This window comes from Aspergillus affinis (assembly GCF_023601865.1).
Source record: "Aspergillus affinis strain CMG 70 chromosome Unknown NODE_5_length_567868_cov_86_340925, whole genome shotgun sequence".
NCBI classification, from domain to species: domain Eukaryota; kingdom Fungi; phylum Ascomycota; class Eurotiomycetes; order Eurotiales; family Aspergillaceae; genus Aspergillus; species Aspergillus affinis.
In genome coordinates this window covers 263,965-289,409 of record NW_026515786.1, presented here as the reverse complement: position 1 = coordinate 289,409, position 25,445 = coordinate 263,965, and the positions used below count along the sequence as shown (strand labels likewise).

Genomic DNA, 25,445 nt, shown 5'->3' with positions numbered 1-25,445 from the left:
TGACAATTTTCTTATCATCGGGGAAACACCTGGACACGCCCATCTCTTCTCTGTCGTGCCTTGAGGGCGTTTTTAGACTTTTTTCTTTCCTTCTCTGGTTTCTTCCTTTTATCATTATATCCCATTTTATCCTGGAAATCACCGTTCATGGTGATGTTAGATGAACAGCATACAGCATACGAGTTTGGAACAACTCAAAAATCGATCTGAAATTTTCACGATCCTCCCCAGATATTTATGTAGCTCGGACTGCCGTTTCTGTAACCTTGATCTTCATTTCCCAATCCTAAGACAACTATTTTGCGCAGCGTAGTAACAGACATGCAAGACAATTAATTGTCTAGACCTCTTCATCGGCCATATTGCTTCCTGACCAAAACTCCCAAAACAACTGCCAATAAGCACGCGGCCAAAGATAAGATCGTGGGCTGTCAACCCGCCCTTCCATCAGGGACCAGGCCAATCCTAGTCTCCTGTCCTCCGTACCCCGTCCTGACTACCGAGTATGAAATGTCAGACATGCAAGGATTCTCATCCGGCCTTCCCCTCCGGCTGGTCTGATGTCATCGGTGGATCGCTGCTCGGTACACCTTCCATGATGTCATGCGACTGCTGACACTGTTGCAAGTTGCAATCCTGCGGTACAGAACCTAGTCGAAGTTCTCGAGGGTGTCTGGAGAACGGATAAAGGAATAAGGTGTCTAATTGCGGGGGAGTGAACTAATTAGTGGGGTTGAATCCGCAGGTCATTCCAGACGCGGACTCCGTACGGAGTCCTGAAGAATGTGTTCTAATCCAACCCTCTTGTGTTGTCATGTCTTGCTTTCAAGTCTATCCTATATTCTGTATTTTGTATTCTGTCTAGGTATCTATTTTTTAGCAAGGTTCTGGTATGATGTAGTTTGAGTTCGATTCTCCTCGTGTTAAGATTCAGCCACGTGATCGATTACGCTTCCACCCCATGTGTGACATTCTCGTCAGTAATAAGGTAGTCCGGGGTCGGAGTCTATTTGGGGCAGGAGTCACACAAAGTCTGTTCTCATGGGGCCGTTCAACGGGATTGATCCGTTGTCAGTAGTATCATACTCTGGGCATGACTTTAAGCTTTGGAACCTAAAGCAGTTCTAGAACAGGTGGCACGTGATAGCACGGGACCAGATCTCATTTTGAACTGATGCTGTCTGAGTGATATCCAGACATCTCCGGACCTCTGTTGTCTCTTGCAGTGGTTCTTCGGCCGGCTGTCTTTGTAACGGAACGGCCATTCCCGCTACCACCCATCATTCTAGATGGTCGAACCTTCTTGAATTAGCCGCTCGGATCCTCGGAAGACAGCTTGACAGCTGTCAGATCTCACAAACGCCATCAATCTAAGCTTATTGAACGTTCACCGATGAACCGTGGCAGTTCGCCGCGATCACACACTGGGGCAGGGAGATCTGCTATGTCGGTCTTGGCGGCGGGGCATTTGTTTACACGGCAACAGAGAAGGAGGTCTCTGATAGACCATGGCAACCGGGCTCATGACTGAAGAAAATCGACCTGTCAGGCCTGTTGGCGACTTCAGGATAAAAGAACACATACTCCGACCTTCCAGTCCGGATTGGAAAGGGTATGTGCATGGGGGCCAGAAGCTGCCCGTTGAATGCTGTCAGCGTCAAACGCTCCGCTGTGGTTCGTCGGCGGGCCACTGTTTGCCTGCTAACGTGCGAAACCAATAATCCCTACGCCCATCTCCAATCGAACCCCTCCTCCCTCCTCTTCCACCTGATCTGGAGTCTACTGCGAGCGTATCCTCTTTGCCCCTCCCCGGTGTCCCGGGATCTGATTATTCTTATCGATTATGGGGCTAGGAGGCAGCACTTTGATACTATCATCATCTCGGTAGAGTATGTACTAATTCGTCGTTGCTAATCCCTCGTCCAAGGGGCCGCCTCGTTCCTGCGAAATGTGGCTGATATGTCCAGATTGAGGCCTGTTCCTAGGTTAATTGCACCCGATCTATTATTCTTATCCGTATTTTTACCCCTTCTCTCTATCTGCATGGGCTGGTCCCTCAAGTCAGATCGACATGTACGTTCCCCGCACTCCTGAACGGAGCGGGAAAAGACTGTATCATTTGATCGAGACGCTCAACGAGCAGTTTGAACTGGAAATTCCCAATCCTCACATCTACTCGCCGTCGGTTTCAACCGATAAAGGTTCTCTACGATGGCGGGGCTATCGAGGAATTCAGCAAGCTTATTTCGACCGCACTGTTGACCTGGACCGGGTGATTCATGGCTTCGAGGAATGGGTCTCTTCCCAAATGCCACCAGTAATTACCACTACCGGTCGTCAGATGAGCTATCAGACAGGCGCAGTATCCGGTCTTTCGAATAGAAATCTCCTCATGGGAGGAGGCTACGGGTTGGTTTCACAGAGCGAGAGAGACGAGCGCTTGAGGTACTTGGTGAAACTAATCGACGATGAACTTTATCTATCAGGCAAGGGCTCCTTTGTATCCCACTTTGGGAGCAATGGAACACTTTTGGAAGAAGCACCGTGCTTGGAGTCTAGAAAGAGAAGGTCCTCGACAGATGACGAAGAATTCCACACAGCTCCCAATTCTCCGGTTAAACGCACACCTCCACTGTCATCGGATGAATTTCATGATCCAGAAATTGAGGGACTGGAGCTGGGCTCCGACATGTCCGCTGACGATAACATGCATGTTTCCAGACCCCCGAAGATCTCTAGCCCAGCGAAGGGCCCTTCGAAATTTCTTGAGAAATTGAAGGCTCCCGACAACTCCCGGCGATACGACGCAATGCCACCTGCGAAGACCGGCCCTGACTTTAGTTTCACATCAACAGTTCCCAATACCTCAATTGACGACACTTTGCTAAGTCGGTTTGAAACTTCTTTCGTCTCAAACGGCACAGACCTCACCGAGCCAATGCCCGACTCAGAAACAGTATATGAAGGGTCGGACTTTGCACATATGCTGAGTCAAGAAATGAGAGCACAGTTTGTGGCTCAACAATCTCTCACCGAAATGTCACCCGCGCCCTTTTCATTTGAGGGGGAGATAATGAGAGAGCTACTTGATCACGGGCCGTTTTCACTCGAGCATTCCCTTTCTGGCTATGTGCCGCTGCGGTATCGATATGAGCTGGAAAGAATCGGCCGATCCTGGAACGTCCCCCTCGATCGCATGCTGGTTGGCAACAATATCCCTTTCAAGTCACGCGAATCCTTCTGGGTCTGGATTGGGAAACACAATCAGCGCGGAGATAACCCCCTCCCAGAGAAGCCTTCCACCAAAGCCTGGGAAGCCGCCGTGGGCGATTTCATGACGGACAAACATTCCGAGGACGTTGCTCTTACGGGGAATTTGGAGTGGTGCAGTGAATCTGAGCCTGGTATTCTCAAGCTCAGATTGAACCCTCTACGAACAGAAAGGACATGCCGTTTCCACCGCCGCTTTGGGTCCGACCGGTTTCTCAGCCTGACGATGCCTGCGCCAACACGACCTCCTCGTCATTTGCGAATGAATGAACACCCCTCGCTTCTGCGGGAGAGCCTTGCTATGTGGTTAACACAGAATGTTCATCGATGTTTGGGAAGAACATGGAGGCCTTTCTTCGTTGAAGAAGTCAAATCGAAGCGCAAAATGGTCGAGCCCCGGTTCAAAGTCGAATTTTTTGCTATCGACGGGATCGACTTTCATCAGGCGCCTCTTACTTCTCCCATTGCTCCGAGGAATCAGGGTAGTACTAATCGCACCGCGATGGGTCTCGAGGCCCTCCTAGATTGGCATATGTTTCCCGAGTCAAATCTAGACCAGACCAATTGCAAACTATATCAGCGACTGTCATTAGGATTGTCAAAAACCTTTGCGACCGTACCTTTGAGACCAAATCAGGTTCTCCAACTCAAGGACGAGCCTGACCGTCCAGTCATGAACGACGGCTGTGCTCTCATATCCAGGGCACTGGCCAATAAGGTCTGCGACTCCCTAGATATAACCGGGAACACGCCCAGTTGTTTCCAAGGGCGAATAGCAGGAGCAAAAGGCTTGTGGATGGTGGATAAGTACGATTCCCAGATTTCGGCAGGTGGCGATGACGATGACGTCTGGATCCAGATATCTGACTCGCAGTTGAAGATCAACCCCCATCCGCAGACGTGGCAAGAACCTGTTGACGAGGAACAGCTGACCTTCGAGGTGGTCAAATGGTCCAAGCCATTGCATCCAGTGCACTTGAATATCCAATTGCTAGCGATCTTGGAGCATGGCGGGCACGCCAGAGAGCACATCGCCGATCTCACTCGGCTGAGCATCCAGTCAGTGTATAAGGAATTCGCCGAAGTGCTCCGATCTGACAATCCTGTGCTCTGTCGTAACTTAATCCAAAAGATTCGACCGTCAGCAGATGATGGTTCGAAGCTGCTGCTCCACAACGCTCGGCGCATGGAGCAATGGATGAGGAATGGGTCCGAAACCTTGATTCGTCTGACGGAAGCGGGCTTTACGCCGCGAAGCTTCTATCCTCTTCGCCAGCGGCTCGGAAGATGTCTCCGAGAGGTATTGGACCGGCATGTGGAGGAGCTGCATATTGAGGTGCCGCTATCCACCTATGCCTTCTGCATCGCAGACCCGTATGGGGTACTGAAAGAGGACGAAGTCCATTTTGGATTTTCGGGCAATTGGCGGGATGGCCAGGGCCAATTCGAAGATAATCTCCTGGACGGCATGGATATCCTCGTCGGACGTCTCCCTGCCCACCTTCCTTCCGACATTCAGCGCCGGAAAGCCGTGTGGAAGACGGAACTCCGTCACTTCAAGGATGTCATCGTGTTTCCCACAGTCGGGAAGATTCCTCTAGCCCACATGCTCTCTGGGGGAGACTACGACGGCGACACGCCATGGATTTGCTGGGATCAGAACATTGTGCAAAATTTCTACAATTCAGACATGCCAGAAGTAGAGAAACCGCCGGAGTACTTCGGCGCCACGAAACATGCTGTGCCAATGACGGAGATCTCGACCTGGGATGAGTTTCTCCTGAGCACGTTTACTTTCAACATGACGCTGTCGAATCTGGGTCGATGCACCGTCGAGGGCGAGAAACTTGGATACGACGAGGGAATTAACGCGCCGAATGCCATCGAGCTCGGCTGTCTGCTCAGTCATCTGGTGGACGGACGCAAGAGCGGCGTGCACCTGTCGGAGGCGGCATGGCAGAAGTATCGCAAGAAAATTAGTCGCAAGGTCCGCGAACTACCTGCATATAAGAATCCAGATCGGAAGCCTAAGATGTCAAACATCATCGACTATCTGCAGTTCGACGTCGCTCGGAAAGAACGCCATTCCGTCTTGAAGCAGCTCCAAAGAGAGTTCCCTGAGCATGAAAGCCGAAACATTAGGGACGAAGCTCTCGTGCAACCTTGGAACGAGGCGCGAAGACAAGCCGACCAGCAGGGCCGGGACGGACCGCTGTATGCCGTTCTCGAAACGGTCGCACGAGAAATCGACAGGCTTCGTAGCCAATACGGAAGTTCCTTCAGCGACGACTCGTTCTCGGCCGCTACGACCGACATCACGGATCGTGCGAGTGCCCTTCCACCCCCTACCATGGGAGGCCACCCCTTGATCTATGTCTGGCAACACAACACGGACGCATGGCAGCAACTGCTTGCCTCGTATACCTACAAGAAGCGCCCCTGGAGTAGCTTTTGGCTCCACGCATTTGGTGAAATCCTATGCCAGATCAAAGCAAACAGCCTGCCCTCACGGACGGTGACCCACCAGGTTTTGTCATGCTATCGCGTCAATCCCAAGGTAGTTGCCCGGTTGAGTGCGCAGGATGCGGTGGAAGACGGCGAAGAGAACGAGGACGGTGGAGAATACGAGGGACATGAAGCCATCGAGGCCATGCTGTTTGGAACGCAGATGCACGCCCCGGGAGGATATTACGACCCTGACGATTCGATGTCGGTGGAATAAGTTACTCAGCCGTAACTACACCATGTAGCTATGTAACTACTCCGTATGTTTTAGGATCTTATGCCATTTAATTTCTTTCTTTCGGGCTAATTCCGGCGGGAGAGGGGAACCATTTGGAGAAGTAAAGGATCGATTGGCTCCGGTAATTGGGAGGCGCCACTTGTCTGAGTCAGGAAATGCACACGATGGCGGCTCGGACGAGTAAGCGGTCAGCGCGGACGTCCTCAGGCTCCGTCATCACATGTCATGGATTCCGGATGGGGTTTGGCGGATGGTGACTCAGCGACGGACGGGCCAGTCACATGGCAATGTTGGGGCCTATTACCTCAGGCATCGGCAGAATCGTAGTTCTTGGTCTGACACCGTAATCCGTAATAATTCCTCCGTCCTTCGGAATGCTCCTTGACTTTCATATGGGCGGCGTTTATCCGAGCTACGCATGTGAAGGTCAGCCTGGCTTTTCCTAGTGTCTTCGTTTCATATGAAAATCCCAACCCCGATGATCAACGGCGCTGCATGATAGGCTCTTTGCGAGAGGAGAAGGCTCTACGGTATACTCCAATTCAGCCTATACTCGCACCTTGTGGCAAGGCGATACGATCCGCCGTCATCTTCTCGGTCGTCACTTGCCCTGAGCGCGAGGGAAAGTGAGAGCGTGAAAGTCAGAGAGAGAGAGCGAGAGACAGACGAAGTGCCGGCATCCAGTTCCTTCCCTTCTTGGCCGCCCGCCCGCCTTATTTTTGCCCTTTGCACGTGAAGGAAAGCAAACCTCGCCTTCCCTCGCTTTTCTTCTCCATCCCCAACCCGATCGCCACGTCCCCAGCCCAATCCATTCCACCTAGCCGATTTTCCTATCTAAAACTAGTCCGTTTTGGCTTCTGGGCAAGCCATGGACCCTCGTCCGGACGGCGTCTCTGCCCCGACGACTACTGCCCCCAACACCTCGCTCTCTGCTGTCCGAGACGCCACTACAACCCCAACGCCGAACAATCCTCAAACGACTAAAGCTACCAATCTCCCTCCTCCCCCTCCTTCGACTTCCTCTTCTTCTGCTACTATCTATCCGACTTTTCAGCATGTCCCTTCCTCCATGATGGATCTCGACAACAGTTACGTGGCTGAAGGTCGTTCGCGTCGGGCCACTAGTGTTTTATCGATGGATGATATCGAGGCTGCTCAGGCTCTGGAAGGTCTCCGTACGGGTGGGTTAATTATTTTGTCCTTTTCTCCGATCCCGTTTCTAGATCGCGTTTCGTCTTATATTTTTTTTTTTCTGCCTTCAACCTGTCTGATCATCTTCTAGAATACGGACAATCTCCCCGACACTCTTCGCAGCACTCCTCTATCTCTTCCGAATCGCAACCCGAACCCCTCCTATCTTTGCTTACTTCTACCCATCCCCTTATCTCTTCCGCGATCAACGGCTCCGTATCCGCCTATACCTCCTCGAAATCGTACTCCTCTCTGATCAAGTCCGGTGCCGAATACATCGAGCGCAACATCGGCTCCCCCGTAGCCAACACTGTCGGCACGGTTGGTCGAAAGACGGGTGTCGAAAGCGGTCTTCGGTGGGCTCTGCAGCGGCGTGCATCAAACTCGTCGGATGCTAAGCGGTCGAAACGGCGCAAAGTGAGCGGCGACGAACCTTCGGCGGACATGGACGTCGAAAAGGCTATGGATGACGCCATGATGTCTGAATCTCTGCCACCGTATGACGACCAGAGATCGCCCAGCTATGATGAGATCGGACAGGAGAACTCCTCGCGACAGAACTCCACCTGGCAGAGTCGATTGGTGATCTCGACATCCGGGCTCGGCGTGGCCATGAGCGAGGAATCGCTTCGAAGCCTGCAGTACTGTCTGACTTGGCTACGGTGGGCTAATGGCCGGCTGGGCAAAGCCATTGTTGCTCTACAGGGGGCCCTTAAAGAATGGGACCAGCAACAGAAGGATGCGGAGGGATCGTCCGCTGCCGGTCAAGACACCTCGCTGTTGTCTCAGCGCATCCAGGCCGTCCGGGAGGATGTGCTGTCCACGTTGAAGCAGGTGGTCAACGTGGTCTCTAAATATGCGGGTGGAGCGTTGCCCGAAAATGCGAGAAATCTCGTCCGTCGTCATCTGACGTCGCTACCGCACCGCTTCCAGGTCGCCTCGACATCGCACCCCCCGCCCGACTCGCCTGCCTCGTCGTCCGATGCCACTATCGGCGCTCACCGTATCCTGGTGTTGGCGCAAGAGGGTCTGGACATGATGTCACAGGTCAGCGGGGTTGTCAACGACACTTTGGTCAGTGCGGAGCATTGGTGCGAAAGATTGGGCCGGAAACGGCCCGATAGCAAGAACCCGAGCGATGCTCCTCCGGCTAAGTCGCGCAACGAGACGTACCCGGCGGATATCAAGGAACCGATCCATGAGGCGCCGCGGGACGTTTCCATGACGGGAACCGAGGAGAAAGTCTAAGTGTTGCTTTCACGGCTGCGGGTTTCTCAGCGGGTCCTGAGTTCATGGGGGATATCTTCTCTGTGTCGCCTCGAATTGGTAGCTTGATGCTTTCAGAACTAAGACCAATGTCTTCATTGGGTCTTGCCCCTCTTTTTCTTTCTCTTTTCTTTCCTATGGTTCTTCCATGCATGTCGATCAGCTTCCCGGCGGATGTGAAAGACATACGGCGTTCTTTTGGTTTGCACTTATTGATACCTGATTGTTGGACTGGTTTTTTGACGACGCACTCGGACTTGACTTTGTTTCTTATTTGTTTTCATTCTCGGTATGGTTGAATTTATTCAAGCTATGTATTGTCTCGTCCGTCATTCTTTGAATCTACTGACATTTATTGATCTGTCTGTTTGAAAAGCTCCTTGATTGTCTGTATGTACCTGATCTATCTGACGATGTGTTCCCCAAGCCATGGCTCTTCCAGCTCTATCTCCCGCAGCAAATTCTTGTAGCCATTCCCCCAGAATAGCTTCACCTTGACGCATTTCCGCTGCCTGTGTCGCTCCGCCATAATGGCCGCCCACTTGACGCGCACCTCATCGAGATGTTTCTGTCTCACCCACCACTTCTGTCGCCACAATGCCGTCTGATACATCATGAACAGATTGCTATCCCCAGGCCACCCCCACCGTCTCACCGTGACACCATTCCGCTTCCTCTTTCTATCCCCTCCATCCTCGTCCCCGTCGTCCCCAGAACATGCACTCCCCTCCTCCCCTTGCGAGGAGGCAGCCTGCACATCCATCTGCGCCATCTTCCACCTCCACTTCCTCAACTCATGCATCTCCTTCACATCACGACACAGCGTCAACGCGCCCCGCCGACTCAACCAATGCAAATGAACATGATAGTCGACGTGATATCGCGCCATCGCGACATCTCTCCCTGGTAGCTCGTCCACGTATCGCTTTACTTGGTCTTCGTATGCCGCGCGCTGCGCCGCCGTCATTAGCGCCCGATATCCTGGTCTGCGACGCGGGGACGGTGTCGCATGCGGTGCTATTGGTGTGGTATCGTCGTCGTCATCATCGTCGTCGCAGATATCTTCTGGTGCTAGAGTGTGTGGTGAGATCTGATTCTCGGTGTCGATCTCATGCGTATCCTCTGCGCCGGGTGGTGTCGTGTTCGACGGCGACAGTCCAAACGCACGTAATCCGTTCAGCTCTGCGCGGGATAATCGGAACGGGGGATCCCGTGTCGCCACGTAGATCTGGGATTCGAGATGGCGGTGGTAGGTTGTTCGGGGTATCTTCATGGCGCAGGATTGGCAGGTGAGGGATTCGAAGAGGGAGATGTTCTTTTTTTGGGCTTGTTAGATTGGGATTGGAATTGAGGTTTTGGTTTTGGTTTTGGTGTTTTGGAGATGGATAGGGGAGGGTGAAGGGGCGGAGGGAAGGGCGGAGGGACTCGCGGGCTGACTTACTAGTTCTTGTTCTCGGGCTTGGTCGTCGGGTGTCATGGCTGTGATGGTTTCATGTCCCATGTTGGATAGGAGATGAGGTTGGAGGTTTTGTTGTGTGCTTGAAGCCAAATGGATTGGCACGGGCATAGGCATTGGTGCAGAGGGCTGAATAGGGATGCTGATGCTGATGCTGATGCTGATGCTGATGCTGATGTCTTATCGTGTCCATTCTAGGATTGGATGGAAGAATCTGGGTCGGGAGGGTAGCAGAGAAGAAAAAGGACCAGCTCTAGAGGAGTAGAAGATATTGATTGACCGGGGGCTGGTCAATCAAGAAAGAAAAGGAACGTGAAGGACAAAAAAAGCAGCCGGTCTAAATGGGTATAAGTATAGATATAATCGATAGTAAGACAAACTAGACGAGCTAGTGGAGAGAAAGAAGCGAAGACAAAGAAGGTGAAACAAAACGGAAGTGAAAGAAAGAATGGAAGAAAGAAAGCAAAGACATTATATCGTATTGACTCCTGGCCTTGTTTCTGGTTGCTTTTTGTCTGGAGGATGAATGGACGGTGTCAAATGACCGGTCCGCACCGTGACCCCGTCACTGGGTTTGGTCTGTAGATCAAAGAATGGGCTGTGACGACATGGGCTTTCTTTATTGTTTGATTGTTGATTCTGGCCTTGGATCTGGGGGTTAGTGAATGAATTAATAGTTGTGAGGTGTTGAGGTGTTGAGGTGTTAGTATCACTACGTGGTGTTCAGAGTATATAGTTGTGCTTGTTTGGGTAGTCACCATTCACTTCTTGGGATATGAGCATGAAAATTCAATTCACATATTGCATAGAGGGCCATCTTATATGATAATCCATTGCTTAAACATTATCCTGGGTATAATGAATAGTTAGACATATCCCTGGAAAAAAAAAAAAAAATGAGTAGGTGAATGAGTTCCAATTCTCTGACTCTACACCAACCCGAGACATGTAGCCAGAGTCATCTACACAGACCCACCTTCTCATCTTAATTCCATCCATCCCCAAAGTCGCTTCGACTAAACTGAAGAGCCAAAAGAAACCACAAAAAAACCCCCTTTGACCTGTCTCTCTATCTCACACCCACCAACACCAAGAATCGAGATCCGAACCCGCTAACTTTGAGAAATGGCCTCCCTGGCCATCCTCATCCCCCTCTACCCCTCTCTCTGCGTCTTCTTCTCCTCGCTACTGATGATATATCTCTACCGACGAGGTCTCCGACGCGTCTGTCTTCGCTTCATCTTCTGGAAGAATCGAAGCCGAAACCAGAACCAGAAACAAGGACGCTACACACGACTAGACGACAGGGAAGTGGAATTAGAATCCGGGCTCGAATCAGAGAATGAGTTCGAAATCCAACCAGAGGAATTAGACGACGACAAGAATGAAGACGGAGACGAAGCCGGAGAGGATGAAGATGATGAAAAACCATCTCCATTTCCCGAGTAAGTCCTAACCAAGCCCTAATCTTCAATCCTGAAGCATCCACAACCCTACCTACCATCTACCATATCTATCTGTCCAATCCAATAACTAACCACCCAACCATAGACCAAATCCACAAGAACAACCCCCTCCACCCACCCCCTTGGCCATCTACTTCAACGCCCAAACCACACTCATCCACCCGCAACTGCTGTCCCCCGCGGCCCCGCCCACGCCCGGCTGGGAACGGCAGCTGCGGCGACGAATCGACGAGGGGCGCGGTCTAGGCGCTTGGAAGGATCGGCTGGTCGAGAGGACGGTGCGATGGCTACTTTCGTTTTCTTGATTCTCTGACATTTACCGTGCAAAAAAATAAATCGATTTTAACCTATCGACGGGATAGATAGGAGGTTGGATGGGGATGGAGCGGTGTGATTGATGACCCTGAACAATCAAGGAACCTGGGTCGGGCTTAGACTACAGCACCAAGCGTCTAAGATAGCGCCATTTTATTACCATCCTGGCTCTATAATGGGCACCCGCTGGACAGGTCAGATTGATTCATGAGGTCACCGCTCTCTAGGATGCTACGCCCGAAATCTGCACCCTGCAAGCCACTCGGCATGCAAGGATTCGTGGCACCCGCGAAGTTCCTGGGATGGAGCTTCTTATTTCTTCCAATTTGAGGGCAATGGATTACGGAGTTGAAGGGGCAGGAGATTTCTTTTCTCATGTATTCGTTTATTCGTGATTTCGGTCGGGGAAATAGCAACTGTGTATGTTCTGTATATGTCTCCCCAATAATCCCAAGGAAATATCATCTTTTCTATCCTCTTTCCCAATGCTCTAAATAAGATGATTTAAGGAGCGCAGTAGCCACCGTCAACCACAAGGTCAGCTCCCGTGGTGTAGGTGGAGGCATCGGACGCTAGGTAAAGGTAAGCGCCCTTTAGCTCTTCGGGCTGACCCTCACGACCCATGGGGATCTTGTCGCGCCAGACATCCTTAGTCTCCTTGGACACAAAGTTGGAAATCTCCGTCGCGATGTAACCGGGAGAAACGGTGTTGGCACGAGCGAACTTGACCCACTCGACGGCGAGAGACTTGCCTGCATGGCTGTCAGCACCGATGATAATTCTCCACGGAAAGGGTAAAGCGCAATGCAAGAGAGAGAAAAGAGAAGGGCACACATACAGAGGTGGATGACGGCCGATTTGGCGGCGTTGTAGGCGGCTTGCATCTGAGGGAAATTGACGATGTGGCCACTCATGGAAGCCGTGGCCACGAAGCTGCCGTAGGTGAAATTCGTCAATCTGTTGCCGTTCAGGTCGGTTCCCTCCTCCTTCTGTCGTCTCCAGTGGGCAGCCGCCGCTTTGGCGCAGTAGAATGTACCGTTGAAATCGATGTCCACGACGCTTGAGTAGTGGTCAAGAGGGCCGTCGACCATGGGGCCTTTGGTCCATGGAATACCGGCGTTGGCAATGAAGACATCCAAACGGCCGTTGAAGTCCTTCACGACCTGATCGACAGTCTTTTGCACAGCCTCGGCATTCGTAATGTCAACCTGATAAGCCTTGGCTGTTGAGTGTTAGTTACCGTCTGATCCTTTGGGAGCAAATACTTCAAAAACCCATGGAACATACTTTGAACACCATACTTGGAGGCAACCTCCTCGGCCCGCTGAGGGCACTTGTCGTTAGTGTTCCACAGCATAGCAACGTTGGCGCCGGCTTCCGCGAGCCCCTGGGAGACGGCCAGACCGATCCCGGCACCGGCACCGGTGACGATAGCAGTCTTGCCCTGAAGGGAAAACATCCCCAGGAGGCTGGGGTGCGCGGGAGCAGTGGTGTTGTTATGGACGAAGTGGGCCAACTCGTTAACGGGTTTAGAAGCCATGGTGAAAAATGGTTCCAGAAAAAAAGAAGAAAGTATAGGAGAATAGTAAGAGAAGAGATCTAGTAAGATCTGCAAAAATGCGGGAGAAGACAGAACAGGAGAGAAAACAGAAGGGCTAAGGTCAGTCGGCACGCCCTATATAAAAGCCCACTAGACAGACCAGAGAGCCTAGCGAGCTATACAGCTGGCGCATGGCGGGGTCGAGCGAAAGCACCGACAGCAGATGTCTTGGAAGGGGGCAACAAGGTTCAACTTCGCATGTTGACAGCGACTCGACCGCGATGGACTATGACGCTATGCGACCCCCAGGATTCAAAATGCGGGACGATGGAGTCGTGGAGTCGCGTGCTCCATGATGTAAAGTTAGCACCCGCGGTGGACCGCTCTTCCCCACTTGAGGTTGAACGTTTGTTGGCTCTGCACTTTGTGGTTTGTCTCCAAAGGTCTCTGCTGAATTGATCTCATTTTCTCTCCTCCACGACCTGCGTGAAAGTTGAAAATGATTTACTTCTTCGGGAAAGGTGGGAACACCCTGGATTCGGAAGGGGAGTTCTTCCGGCGCCCGTGATCGGAGAGTCCCGTGACTGGCAGGTGGCCAGACGTGGGTGCCGGAGGAGTCAGGCATCCCTGCGTGCCGTTAGACGAAGTACAGGCTGGAGGGGATCTATGCACTTTGCAAAGAAGACGACCTGGGTGGGTGAAAAGGCAGAAAACGGTCAATTCGGACATGTAGCATGCAGCTGTTGGTCTCGATGTGCCATTGGTAGACCCTTAGACCTACTCCGGAGTAGGTACTACCTAGTATAGCCTGGTGGACAGACAAGAAGTGAGCGAAACCATTCCATCAATCAACCACCTTCCCTCATATGGATATGATTCTCGGAAAGCATACCAGAGACTGATTGACATGGTTCAATCCCAGCCTTGTCTCACTAGATTGACCGTTCGTCCTGGTAGGGGAGATGCTCATGAACCCTAACCATACCTACCCCCGAACCAGAGCCCTCTTGCTACCCGCCGGGCAAATCGACCAATGCACATAATCCCATTTGATCGCACGAAGGTCCCAAACACACCACACTGCTTGAGAGTGTTTTTCAAATTCAGAATAAAGCCCGTCATGCCCCAACCATGTTTTCTAGGGGGAGGGGACCAAGCCGTCGGCAACATTCCTCGCGCCCCCGACTACAATGCATCCACATTCCGCTGCTCACACTGGATTTCGACGCCCATAACAAAAAACATTCACCCTGCCTCCGTCGCCGCCAGTCACCCCGTTATGCTCTTTGTCTTTCGCCTCCGCCTCCTGTCTCGTGGGCGTGCTTCCTTGTGCTGCTAGGAGGTCTGTCACCCTTCCCCGGCATCAACTTCTGGCCTTCCCCAGACAGAAGCAGGGGACACCTTTGACATTGAAGGATAGAGCAACGGTCATCAAAGACAGGACAATTTCGACAAAGACAGTTCGCAGCAAGGAGTGCAGGAACAGATACCATCCCCTGTTCATGGGCTCATCCGCCAGCGTCGCATTTGAGCCTCGTTGGTCTTCTGGAATCATAAAGAGGGAGGTATAGAAGGATTTCAGGTTTCACAATGCCGGCATTAACCACCGTTGTCGCCATTGCGGTCTCCTGCGGTGTCGTTTTCATCGTGACGACGGTCGTCGGTACCATCGTCTGGGTGAGGATTCGCCAGGAACGCATGTCGCTCGCCGTGGCCAACGCACGACATGGCCCATACGTCCACGGTCTGGAGACCTTCCCTACCGAGACTTTAACGGAGTTGTCGCGCGAAGAAGGCTCCGCACTCAGACAATATGGTCAATTGCCATACGGAAGACCCAATGAATGGGGTCTACTGGCGTCAAGAGAAAGTCTGGTCCAGTCGACAGCCGACTCCGAAGCTTCGTCTAACTTTATGGAGAAAGCGCGCGGACTGCGGCGATCTCTCTCGCAGTCCCTGTCACGCCCCCAGTCTGCCCGGCGATCAAGGAGTTTTGTACGACCCCGGAGGCTGAGCTCTCTAGCACCACTGAAGGAGACATTGGAGAGGGAATCGCCTCCTCCGCATGGCAACAGCTCGCAGTATGACGACATGCCAACCTCCGCGGTCGACGGAGCATTCGAATTACCGACAGAAAGAACGCCTCGACATACCCCGGAACGAGACGATGAGAATTACTCTGGCGTGGATTCAAGCATACGCCACATGCCCGGTCAATGGATCGGCGCGCATCAGAGAGAACGCTCGGGAAGCCTATTTCCAGTAATGGAAGATGGCCTGCTAGGATTCGAGCAAGGGCGGTCACGAGGAGGGAGTATAACCGCTCAGTCGGCTGGGCTGATGCCAGACCATCCAGTCCCTCCGCCTCCCAGTGCCTATCCACCGAATCGATTCCGCCTCTCGAAGAACGACTCGATCGGACTCTCTTCGCTAAGTCTCGAAACGGCCGACAGCTCGATCCTGGACGATAGCCGCAGGGCTTCTGGAGCGGTCGATGGTGATTTCGTCTCGCCTGCGCTGCCTCCCTGTCCCACTTTCGCGCCGTATAGCGCCAACGACGTTGGGCGCATGGAATATGACCGACGAAGCTTCCTCACGTCCAGCTCTATTGTGCCGGCGCCTTTTATCTTCCCTCCCAGTTCCCCGGCGCGAGAGGTCCAGAGAGTAGAGCCTGATCGGCACTCTCCTCGTCGTAGCCTGACTGCACGAAGCCCAAGCCACTCCTCGGACCGAATTAGCCCAGCACCGCGGAGGAGCGAGTCCGTGTCTACCACAACCAATCAATCCAGAAGGGAATCCATGTATGCGGACCTGGACCTCATTCCTCCCCTGAACACGACGGCGCGGAATTCAGCTTTGCTTCCCCATTTCAGCCAGATGCAACGGCATTCCGTTTATGGCAACCCTCAGCGAGAACACGATCCATTCATCGCCAGCGCTCACAGCATCAGCGGGTTCATCGGCAACCCCAATGCACCAGGCCGACGACCAAACAGTTTCTCCTTCCAAGAAACGCATTTGCAGACCTCGATCACTCATCCCAGACCACCTTTGCCATCGGCAATGAAAGGGGGCAGCGGGCCACGAAAGGGCCATCGGCGACAGAACTGTGTGCGCATATCGATTAACCCTCCCATAACCTTTGGCGCGCCCACATTCTCGCCCATGGTGGAGGAAGAAGCCGAAGAATTAGACGATGGCGATGGACGCCGATCAGAAGTTTCGGATATCTCAACCCCTAACATGTCGTTGTTGAATTCTAGCGTTTCCTCCCTATCGATGAGCCGGAACAGTTACCACGCATACGCAGATGACCGACCCAAGACGATAGAGGCACCTGAAAGTCGGCCCTTCTCGTCGTACAGGAGTCCGACCAAGAAAAGAAAGCACTCGCGCCATGACTCCGCGGAAAGCCTAGTAAGCTCCTCGGACAACGGAAAGACGCTTCCTGAGCTCGTGACTTCATTGCCTACTGCCACCGAAATGTCACGTACCCCGTCACCCGACAAGCACACTCCAATCTGGATAGTGCCGAACTATACCGCATCGCCTACAGTCTATGAGAATTCACCTAGCCCCGGAAGTCCTCGCCGATCAGGGGTCAAGGGCCCGCGCAGCCAGCCTGTGAGGTCAGCTCGCAACAGTTTCCGTGCCGCACCGTTGGAAGAGAGTGTCACCAGTCCGACGGAACGGGTGCCCCGTACCCAGAGTATGCGGGAGTCAACCAGACCGACCGAGTCGTTGCAGCGCGCAAAGAGTTGTGCTGTAGAATCGCCATCATTCACAGCAGGTCGAACCACGAATACGGAGACGGATCGACGGAAAAGCCGGTTGTCGATGACACCACAGCAGCAATTGCCTCCTGGGGTCAGCCAAACACCTTGGTCGCATGGGGGTCGGATTGTCCCAATCTGGGAAGATCGAGCCCTAGAGCAACAGCAATCAGCACAAAAGCCCACAGTCTCCTTCGCCAACGAACCCGCAGAACTACAAGGTGACATATCGCCAACGCCCAAACGAGACCCTTCCAGGGGGAGACAAACGTCAAGACCGGCATTCACGACCCCAGTAAAGAAGGCCATCGGGTTAGGGATTGGCGCTGCGACTCCGGGCAGTCTGTACGATGGAGATGGCTTCTTAAAAGAGGGATAATAATGCTGGCTCAGGCAGCCAATGCGAAAATTTTTTTTTTAGAGTACTGATCAATTTTTAATGTCATGAAAGGGGATCTCGATTCGTTCAGGTCCAGGCTCCTTTAAATTCAGTTCTGGCGTTGCTTTGTCTCTCCCCCTTGACGGAATCTTTCTTTCTCATTCTGTCCCATTTTTTGTTGTTGCGCAAGCGAACACTTGTTTTGATATCCGGAATTCAGATAAGCAGGCGTAGTTACCATTGAATGAAAAGTGGCCCCTCTTCAAGATGATAGGAGCCACCATATTTGAATAAAACACTTGCGTCCCAATCCATTCGTTTTTGAAAGTCTATCATTACTGTATTATCACAACGCAAAATTGTTTCGTAGTACCAGGTCAACTTCGTCGCTCGTGTCCGAAAATTAGTCGGTTCGCCTCCATTTGGTTTCATCATCGCCTTGACCCTCGCCGTGATTGTCTTCTCCCTGGCCATCATTGTCCTCGTCTCTGGTTCTGGTCGTACCTGCTCCGGGGCCCAGAGGCAATGTTGGTTCTTCCCCACCGGCGATCCAATTTCCATCTTCGTCGAAGTACTCGTGCATGTTCTCAGCGGTAATCCATCCGGAACTGCCGTCCATCGGCGGCGGCAAACCTCCACTTCCGCTGCCCATAGAGACAAGCCCGGAGTGGAAGAGTGAGTCGTCGCCCTCCTCCTCCTCCTCATCTTCCTCCATAGGATCCGGATGCAGGTTGGCGCAGGCAGAGACGGCAGCATACAGAGCCTGCGTAGGCGTTTCCTCGGGTTTGTCGTCGCTTTGGGGCTCGGTGACCGAGTCTGCATCTGTCGGCGGCACAAGGGTCATAACCATGCTCTCTTCCTCGTCATCTTCCTGAGTCGCAGGTCCCGGAGTCGCGATCTGCATGTAGAGACCCTGGACTTCGGTGTCCGGGGAGCTGGGGAGGCGTAGTCTTTGGATCGCATGCAGGGAGATCGAAGGGTAAGGGATAGAGACACCAGCAGAGAGGGAAGTGTTGTACAGCAGGAATTTACTAGACAGAGATAAGTTTCTTTCATCTCGCAGATGGCCTCGAAGGGTGGGAGAAGACTTACTCGGACGTCACCCAGACGTCTACACCGTCCATGACGATTTCTTTCCCCTCGCTTTCGCCGTTCGCGCCGTTAGAAGCATTGTCGCTGGAGTCGTTCACTTCGGCCGAGGGACCTCGGATCGCACTCAGAGCAGGGGACGCGACCAGATCATTTTCGAGAACGACCAGCTTGCATTGCTTGCTGTGGTAGTGGAGGACGGCGGGGCCGGAGTGGAAGGAGGAAGGGGTGCGGGATTGATGTTCGGCGAGGGGAACAAAGGAGGAGGTTTCGGGCGCGGTGCGTAGGGGTTCCATATTTGCGGGTAGTTGAGTTGGTTGAAGGATGGGTTCGTGGTGGTTGAGGTGGAAAGGTGATAATTTTTGCGGGAGAAGCTTTGGCGGAAGCTACTGATAACTTTACGTCGGACGGAGCATTGCGGGGGTTTCCGCTTTGCCTGGACACCACGCGCTCAAGGTTCAAAATAGTTGGGTGTTACAAGTTATATGCATTCTATTCCGAATCTATTAAGGATCATGGGTTCGTATCTTATTAGGCTTAAGTAGTAGCTGTGTCTCCTCGTTTCTGCTATTTGGTGTCGTCATCAGAGTGCCCGGGAGTGTTCAGAACGGCTCAACATTGCGAGGCTGTACAACACGAGGCTCGCCCAGTACATTGCCTACTACCAGACCAGACTAAGCTAGCCCTCAGGAAGCGTCACGGGATGGTACTATTCTAGCGCAGGCCGCTGCAGCAATCTGCACTTGACAGATCCCTCGCAGGTCCATCCAGGTGCTGCAGATTTGCTAGGCCTGGCGAGAAGCTCGAGACAGGCCGTGTGATGACCAATCACCTTCCATTGCAAGAAGAGCAGGCTTAATCCTCCTCAGAACGAAGATGAAAAGAGGATATGGATTATATCGGAAAATTCATGCATGTCCAGAATAGTTCATTTCACATCCAACCCTCCAAAGGCCCGGTCCAACTCCGCTCCCTCGTCTCGCGGGACCATTGAGGGTAGCCCCGAGGCGGCGGGATCGGCTGACACGCTGTCCAGCAGGCTCGGTTGCTCCGGTTGACTCTGCGACGGGGAAGTCGACATTTTACTTGGCTGAAGTAGCTTCTCGTCTCGGTCTAACCAGCCGGGAGCAACCCGTCTCTTCTCGGCCAATTCACGCTGGGAGATTGACTCCTCCCAGTCGCGGATGGCTTTGTCCGCATCACTGCGGGTCTTGTTGAGATGTTGCTCGAGGGACTTGCAGGAGGCGAGGATCTCATCCGGAGATGCGGCGTGCTCGCCGCTGGCGGAGACCACGTAGCGGGTTTTTGCGTCCGGATTGGCGGGATCGACCAGTACTGACGGAGGGAGGGTAGAAGGGACGGACTTATAGGTATACGGGAGAGTGACGGTGGTGGGAAGGTTGATGAAGGGCGAGACGGTCAAGGGGACCTGCGCTAGTAGAGGATGAGGGCCTACGAAGGGTTAGGATGGCGTCATGAAAGAGGAAGACACGGCAGACTGACGATATGATTCGTACATGGCGAAGATGCACCTGAGAGAAGGGCTAAAGCAAACGAGATTCGTGCAATAGAGAGGGGGGAAGGAGAAAAGACGTTGCCTGACGTTAGGAGGTGGGAATAGTCAGTAATCAGATAGCGATCAGTGGACGACGGAGGGAGTAAATACGGGGGAAGTGCGGGCGACCCGTGGATGCGCTGCGGGAGAGTAGTTACTATGATTTATGTCCTACTATTATTCATGGAGTACTAATACTGTCCTCGATCTTCCCTCGTCATCTCCGGATCCCCGATTCTCTCGCCCAACTTCAGTGTTTAGTACATACATTACTTCTTAGTTCTTAGTTCTTAGTTCTTACATACATTCTCCGTAGTCCTCTTTTGCACGCGACCCACGTCCCGATCTTATTTTTTTCGACCTTTTCTCTTTCGGTCACTCCACTTGACAGAGCCTCCTAAAAGGGGAAATTTTAAATTAAACGTCAAAATATTTCCCTGGAAGACCAGAACCAGGGTGCCTGATCTCCCAAGAACTGTCGGAGCCTCCTGTCTCGATCATCCATCCGATCTTCTGACTGCTTGTGACTTGTCTCCTCGCCGTCTGACACTGACGTCTTGTCTCATTTCTTCGGTTCGCCCATCTCGTGTGTGAAATCCCGCCGCGCTTAACCCCACCACCACAAGCTAGTAGCAGTTGGTCTCCGCGCAGTCAAGTCCCTCTCTCGCTCGCTCACCCATTCGCCCTCCTTATCCCCCATCCCTCCCCCCCTTTCTCTCCCTCTCTCGCGCTTGTTCCCATCCACATAGGGGCCCCGTGTTCTTGCGATTTCCCTGCAGATCCAAGACCTGAGCCTTCACCCCCCTCAACTCCGCTCAAGATGGATCGGACAATCGCACGTGCGGTGACGGAGAAGAAGCCGGTCCCGGAGATCGACTTCTCGCTACATACCATGGAAGATGGCACTCAAGTGTCCACCATGGAGCGAGTAGTTAAAGGTACGGGGTAGAGTCGGGTCTAGGCCCTGGTTTCAATACTTCCTTTCGTGTTTGATCGTCCCCGTCGAGTTTTCTAACCGATCTGCGATGTTCTAGAGGTGCAAGCGCCGGCGTTGACCACCCCGTCGGACGAACAGTTCTGGTCCCCCGAAGACCCCTCCAAGCCGAATCTTCAGTTTCTTAAACAGCACTTTTATCGAGAAGGTCGTCTCACGGAGGATCAGGCGCTATGGATTATACAGGCAGGATCGCAGATCCTGCGATCGGAACCCAACCTGCTGGAGATGGATGCGCCCATCACCGTGTGTGGCGATGTTCACGGCCAATACTATGATTTGATGAAGCTCTTCGAAGTGGGCGGCGACCCGTCCGAGACACGGTATCTCTTCCTAGGCGACTATGTGGATCGAGGCTATTTCAGTATCGAGGTGAGTTTCGTCGGCTCGTGGGAGATGGGAGGCGGATAGCATCGATCTGACCCCGTGCAGTGCGTACTTTACCTGTGGGCTTTGAAGATCTGGTACCCGAATAGCCTGTGGCTGCTGCGGGGCAACCACGAGTGCAGACATTTGACCGACTACTTCACCTTCAAACTGGAGTGCAAACATAAATACAGCGACCGTATCTATGAAGCCTGCATCGATTCGTTTTGCTCTCTGCCGCTGGCCGCAGTCATGAACAAGCAATTCCTCTGTATCCACGGAGGGTTGAGTCCCGAGCTACACACCCTGGAAGATATCAAGGCGGTGGGTGGACCCAAAACCTGTACTGAATTTCGTGGCTGATCGTTGACTGACCTGTATGCCAGATCGACCGCTTCAGGGAACCCCCGACTCACGGATTGATGTGCGACATCCTTTGGGCCGATCCTCTCGAAGAATTCGGACAAGAGAAAACCGGCGACTACTTCGTTCACAACAGCGTCCGGGGCTGTTCCTATTTCTTCTCCTACCCCGCCGCTTGCGCATTCCTGGAAAAGAACAACCTGCTTTCCATCATCCGAGCCCACGAGGCCCAAGATGCCGGGTACCGCATGTACCGAAAGACTAGAACGACCGGCTTCCCCAGTGTGATGACGATTTTCAGCGCTCCGAACTACCTGGACGTGTACAACAACAAGGCCGCTGTCCTGAAATACGAGAACAACGTGATGAACATTCGTCAATTCAACTGCACTCCGCATCCGTACTGGCTGCCGAACTTCATGGACGTGTTCACCTGGTCGCTTCCCTTCGTCGGAGAGAAGATCACCGACATGCTCATGGCCATCCTCAACACCTGCTCCAAGGAAGAACTCGAAGACGATACGCCTACATCTGCCACCGGTCCCTCTTCGCCTCCTCTTCCCATGGACACGGAAAGCAGCGAGTTCAAGCGTCGGGCCATCAAGAACAAGATTCTTGCCATCGGTCGCATATCTCGTGTCTTCCAGGTGTTGCGAGAAGAATCGGAGCGAGTCACAGAACTCAAGACCGCGGCCGGAGGTCGTCTTCCCGCGGGTACTCTGATGCTTGGAGCCGAGGGTATCAAGCAAGCCATCACCAACTTCGAGGACGCCCGCAAGGTCGACTTGCAGAACGAACGCTTGCCTCCGAGCTCCGAAGAGGTGTACAGGCGCAGTGAGGAGGAGAGGAACGCTGCGCTTGAGCGTGCTACGCGCGAGGCTGACAACGACGCCGGACTGGCCACCGTGGCTCGGCGGATCAGCATGTGAGTATCCATATTACCAACTCGAGGGAGGAAAGAATGAATACTAATGCCTGACAGGTCGGCCGGTTCTGGTAGAAGCCGTCGGCATCGTGATGCTGCCAAGGAGGGGGGTCGGGAAGCATAAACTAATAAGGATAGTGACACCGAAAAACTCCGCCTCAAGTTTGCATCTTCCTAGCGTTCGAATTCTGGCTTCTCGACGTATCTTCACCTCCGAATTTTGGAATGCGATGTTACTCTACAGCTGTACAGAGAGCCGAAGCCGAGCAGTCATATTGACCTACCCCCTCTACGGCCATGCATTGTGGGTGAATCGGGATGAAATGACACTGTATTGAGTATTGAGGATAGGAACCAGGGAGGCTATCACTGTATTTGCCGCATAAAAGGCGTCTGTGACGCCTGGACTACATGAGATGATGAATCGATACACCATGAAATATCTTGATATATTGAAAGCCTCTTTACCAGACGACACCCTATGCTATATGACATGCACGATTACCCGTAGCTATGATTTATTTTTGATATCTTGTTTATATTTACACATACATCGTCAAACCAATTCTATTCTATAACAGTATAGTAAGTAAATGTCTCCGGCCGCGCAATTCCGCAATAACCAGCGCCAAGACCCGTCGCCGACTTCTCCGCCCTGCAATGATCAAATCGCCTAAACTCCTTCATCTGTCTCCCACCCCCGTCCCTCTCACATCCTGTCGCCAATGCCTCCCAAATTGCGCGGCTCCTTACAAAGGAGCTTACGGCGTGTCCAGAACAGCGCATCGGATCTCCCCTGCCCGTCCTGCGCAACCTTTCGACGAGGAGCGCTTTCTACGCGTCGGTCCGCCAACATCTCCGACGGAAATCGTCAGTCTTCGTCCTGGGCAGCGTCGCCTCGTCCGTCCACCACTTCCTCGGTGATCCCTTCCAGCAGACAGGTGCCGCCTCGATTGAGAGAGCTGTACGAGGCTCTGAGCCAGGTGCAAAATGTTGCGACGGAGCAGGTCAACCTGAGTCGATTGCAACTTGCGTTGCGGGGGTTAGAGTCGGAGGTACCTCTTATTCGAGTAGCTGGTGGGTTTTACAATCTGTTATTCACATGGAGGCTGGAGCTCATTTGTTCTTCTAGTGCTGGGCTTGGATGATGCCAACTCTGCGCGCCGACTCGTTCGCCTATTACTGGCTGATCCGTTGACTCCTCGCGAGAACTGGGAGGATGCGCTTGATGCCTACGAAGCAGATACGTCACGAGGACTACTTATTCGGTATGTTACATCCATCCATTCATCTTAAAACACGCGCGGCATGATGCTGACGAGTGCCAGATATGGCGAAGTATCCGAGTCGATCCCGAATAACCTTTTCCCCACCATCTCGGTCCCCTCCTCGATTCTCAAGAAAGGCAACCTGGAAATCCTGGTCTCAAGCCTCGGCGCGAACACGGAAATGCCCGGGGCCCAGTTCACGGCGGAAACGTTTCTAGTGCCCACGGTGACCATCCAGACCTCGCATTCCGGTCGCCATAACGTGGTGCGATATCCAGTACACCGAGCCATCGTGTGTGGCCGCGGCGTGGACGGTCTACTTGCATACAGTAACCTGGTCGCTCGATCGGACCTGAAAAAGGAGACCGAGTCGGTTTACGGCGCCATCGAGCTGGCGGCTAGCGATCCCGAAAAGCACAATGACCGCATCGCCTTTGTGGACATCGACCAGGCAGACGAGGCGCTGGCGAAACTTCGCGAATCCGTACAGAATGCCTCGCTTTATGAGCGGGGCTGGAACGGCAGCGGAGTCCAGCCGGTCGTGGACTGGCTGGCGTCGCTGCGCGCCGATCAAGATATTCTCGACCCCTCGTTGAGGTCGCTGATCACATCGCTTGTCGGTGCCGCAGAGACGGGCGTGGATGCAGAACAAGCGAAACGGGCCCGGGAGCAGCAAGAAGGGTCGGTTTCCGACTTGGTGCGAGGGACAATGAATCGGTCGGTGACCGAGTGGGCGGAGAAAGCACACTCCGAGCTACGGAGTTCGCTGGAAGAGGGTTTTGCCAGCAAGCAGTGGAAAGACCTTGCGTGGTGGAAGCTCTTCTGGCATGTTGACGACGTCGGCATGATCACGGCCGAGATCCTGGAGAAGAAGTACCTGCGTCGTGCAGAAAAGGAGGTCATCTGGACCGCGGGCAAATTCCAGCAGGCCGGCCTGCTGGACGAATCCCTGCTAGAAACCAAGCAGATCGCTGCACCCCAACCAGACACAGAAAAGCCAAAGGATGAAGCCACTGCCGGTGTGGTCGACTCGCAGACTCCTCCCACGAATGATGTGCCGTGGCCAACGCAGATCTCCACCAGCCGGAACCAGCTGCTGGAGATTAAAGTGCCCTCTCTGCAGGCGATGGCCCAGGGACTTGTGGCTTTCAGCATCACCACCACGTCGCTAAGCTCGGTCCTCTCCGCTCTCACATACGTCTCCTTCCCGTCTACGTCGGTTTACGAAACCTGCACCCTGGCGGCAGTGGGATTGATCTACTCTCTCCGACGGCAGCAGCGCAAATGGGACTCTGCGCGAGAATTCTGGGAGAACGAAGTGCGCGAGGACGGTCGCACCGCGCTCCTGGAGACAGAGGAGCAGCTCCGCACGCTGGTGCACGAAGGCGGACGACGCGTCGACGAAGCGTCCGAGACCCATGCCAGAGAAACCGTCGAGCGGGCGAGGAAAGCGCTCGAGGATGTGAAATAGTAACCCAAACTCCCA

The 25,445-nt window shown here is 53.2% G+C and overlaps 10 protein-coding genes across 10 annotated transcripts; 6 read left to right on the top strand and 4 right to left on the bottom strand.

Moving 5' to 3' along the window:
* Positions 1 to 2,071: 2,071 nt before the first annotated feature.
* KD926_008806 (RNA dependent RNA polymerase) lies at positions 2,072 to 5,992 on the top strand (the record flags this gene model as incomplete). The annotated part of the gene is made up of 1 exon (XM_053105311.1): positions 2,072 to 5,992. One exon carries the CDS (start codon positions 2,072 to 2,074, stop codon positions 5,990 to 5,992), a length of 3,921 nt encoding a protein of 1,306 aa, XP_052960360.1.
* Positions 5,993 to 6,881: 889 nt separating this feature from the next.
* On the top strand, positions 6,882 to 8,452 carry KD926_008805 (putative clock controled protein (Ccg-8); the record flags this gene model as incomplete). The annotated part of the gene is made up of 2 exons (XM_053105300.1): positions 6,882 to 7,194; positions 7,296 to 8,452. The coding sequence occupies 2 exons, from the start codon at positions 6,882 to 6,884 to the stop codon at positions 8,450 to 8,452; spliced, it is 1,470 nt and encodes a 489-aa protein (XP_052960359.1).
* Positions 8,453 to 8,873: 421 nt separating this feature from the next.
* On the bottom strand, positions 8,874 to 10,043 carry KD926_008804 (uncharacterized protein; the record flags this gene model as incomplete). Its single annotated transcript, XM_053105289.1, has 2 exons — positions 8,874 to 9,785; positions 9,912 to 10,043. The coding sequence occupies 2 exons, from the start codon at positions 10,041 to 10,043 to the stop codon at positions 8,874 to 8,876; spliced, it is 1,044 nt and encodes a 347-aa protein (XP_052960358.1).
* A 1,008-nt stretch (positions 10,044 to 11,051) lies between these two features.
* Positions 11,052 to 11,697, top strand: KD926_008803 (uncharacterized protein; the record flags this gene model as incomplete). Its single annotated transcript, XM_053105278.1, has 2 exons — positions 11,052 to 11,371; positions 11,478 to 11,697. The coding sequence occupies 2 exons, from the start codon at positions 11,052 to 11,054 to the stop codon at positions 11,695 to 11,697; spliced, it is 540 nt and encodes a 179-aa protein (XP_052960357.1).
* A 514-nt stretch (positions 11,698 to 12,211) lies between these two features.
* On the bottom strand, positions 12,212 to 13,247 carry KD926_008802 (putative carbonyl reductase; the record flags this gene model as incomplete). Its single annotated transcript, XM_053105267.1, has 3 exons — positions 12,212 to 12,459; positions 12,546 to 12,929; positions 12,995 to 13,247. 3 exons carry the CDS (start codon positions 13,245 to 13,247, stop codon positions 12,212 to 12,214), a joined length of 885 nt encoding a protein of 294 aa, XP_052960356.1.
* A 1,590-nt stretch (positions 13,248 to 14,837) lies between these two features.
* On the top strand, positions 14,838 to 17,399 carry KD926_008801 (uncharacterized protein; the record flags this gene model as incomplete). The annotated part of the gene is made up of 1 exon (XM_053105255.1): positions 14,838 to 17,399. One exon carries the CDS (start codon positions 14,838 to 14,840, stop codon positions 17,397 to 17,399), a length of 2,562 nt encoding a protein of 853 aa, XP_052960355.1.
* A 403-nt stretch (positions 17,400 to 17,802) lies between these two features.
* Positions 17,803 to 18,784, bottom strand: KD926_008800 (Voldacs domain-containing protein; the record flags this gene model as incomplete). Its single annotated transcript, XM_053105244.1, has 2 exons — positions 17,803 to 18,430; positions 18,492 to 18,784. 2 exons carry the CDS (start codon positions 18,782 to 18,784, stop codon positions 17,803 to 17,805), a joined length of 921 nt encoding a protein of 306 aa, XP_052960354.1.
* A 632-nt stretch (positions 18,785 to 19,416) lies between these two features.
* On the bottom strand, positions 19,417 to 20,007 carry KD926_008799 (uncharacterized protein; the record flags this gene model as incomplete). The annotated part of the gene is made up of 2 exons (XM_053105233.1): positions 19,417 to 19,940; positions 19,992 to 20,007. The coding sequence occupies 2 exons, from the start codon at positions 20,005 to 20,007 to the stop codon at positions 19,417 to 19,419; spliced, it is 540 nt and encodes a 179-aa protein (XP_052960353.1).
* An 856-nt stretch (positions 20,008 to 20,863) lies between these two features.
* On the top strand, positions 20,864 to 22,815 carry KD926_008798 (serine/threonine-protein phosphatase 2B catalytic subunit; the record flags this gene model as incomplete). The annotated part of the gene is made up of 5 exons (XM_053105222.1): positions 20,864 to 20,981; positions 21,078 to 21,409; positions 21,470 to 21,727; positions 21,790 to 22,691; positions 22,749 to 22,815. The coding sequence occupies 5 exons, from the start codon at positions 20,864 to 20,866 to the stop codon at positions 22,813 to 22,815; spliced, it is 1,677 nt and encodes a 558-aa protein (XP_052960352.1).
* A 601-nt stretch (positions 22,816 to 23,416) lies between these two features.
* Positions 23,417 to 25,430, top strand: KD926_008797 (uncharacterized protein; the record flags this gene model as incomplete). Its single annotated transcript, XM_053105211.1, has 3 exons — positions 23,417 to 23,768; positions 23,824 to 23,959; positions 24,020 to 25,430. 3 exons carry the CDS (start codon positions 23,417 to 23,419, stop codon positions 25,428 to 25,430), a joined length of 1,899 nt encoding a protein of 632 aa, XP_052960351.1.
* Positions 25,431 to 25,445: the final 15 nt, after the last annotated feature.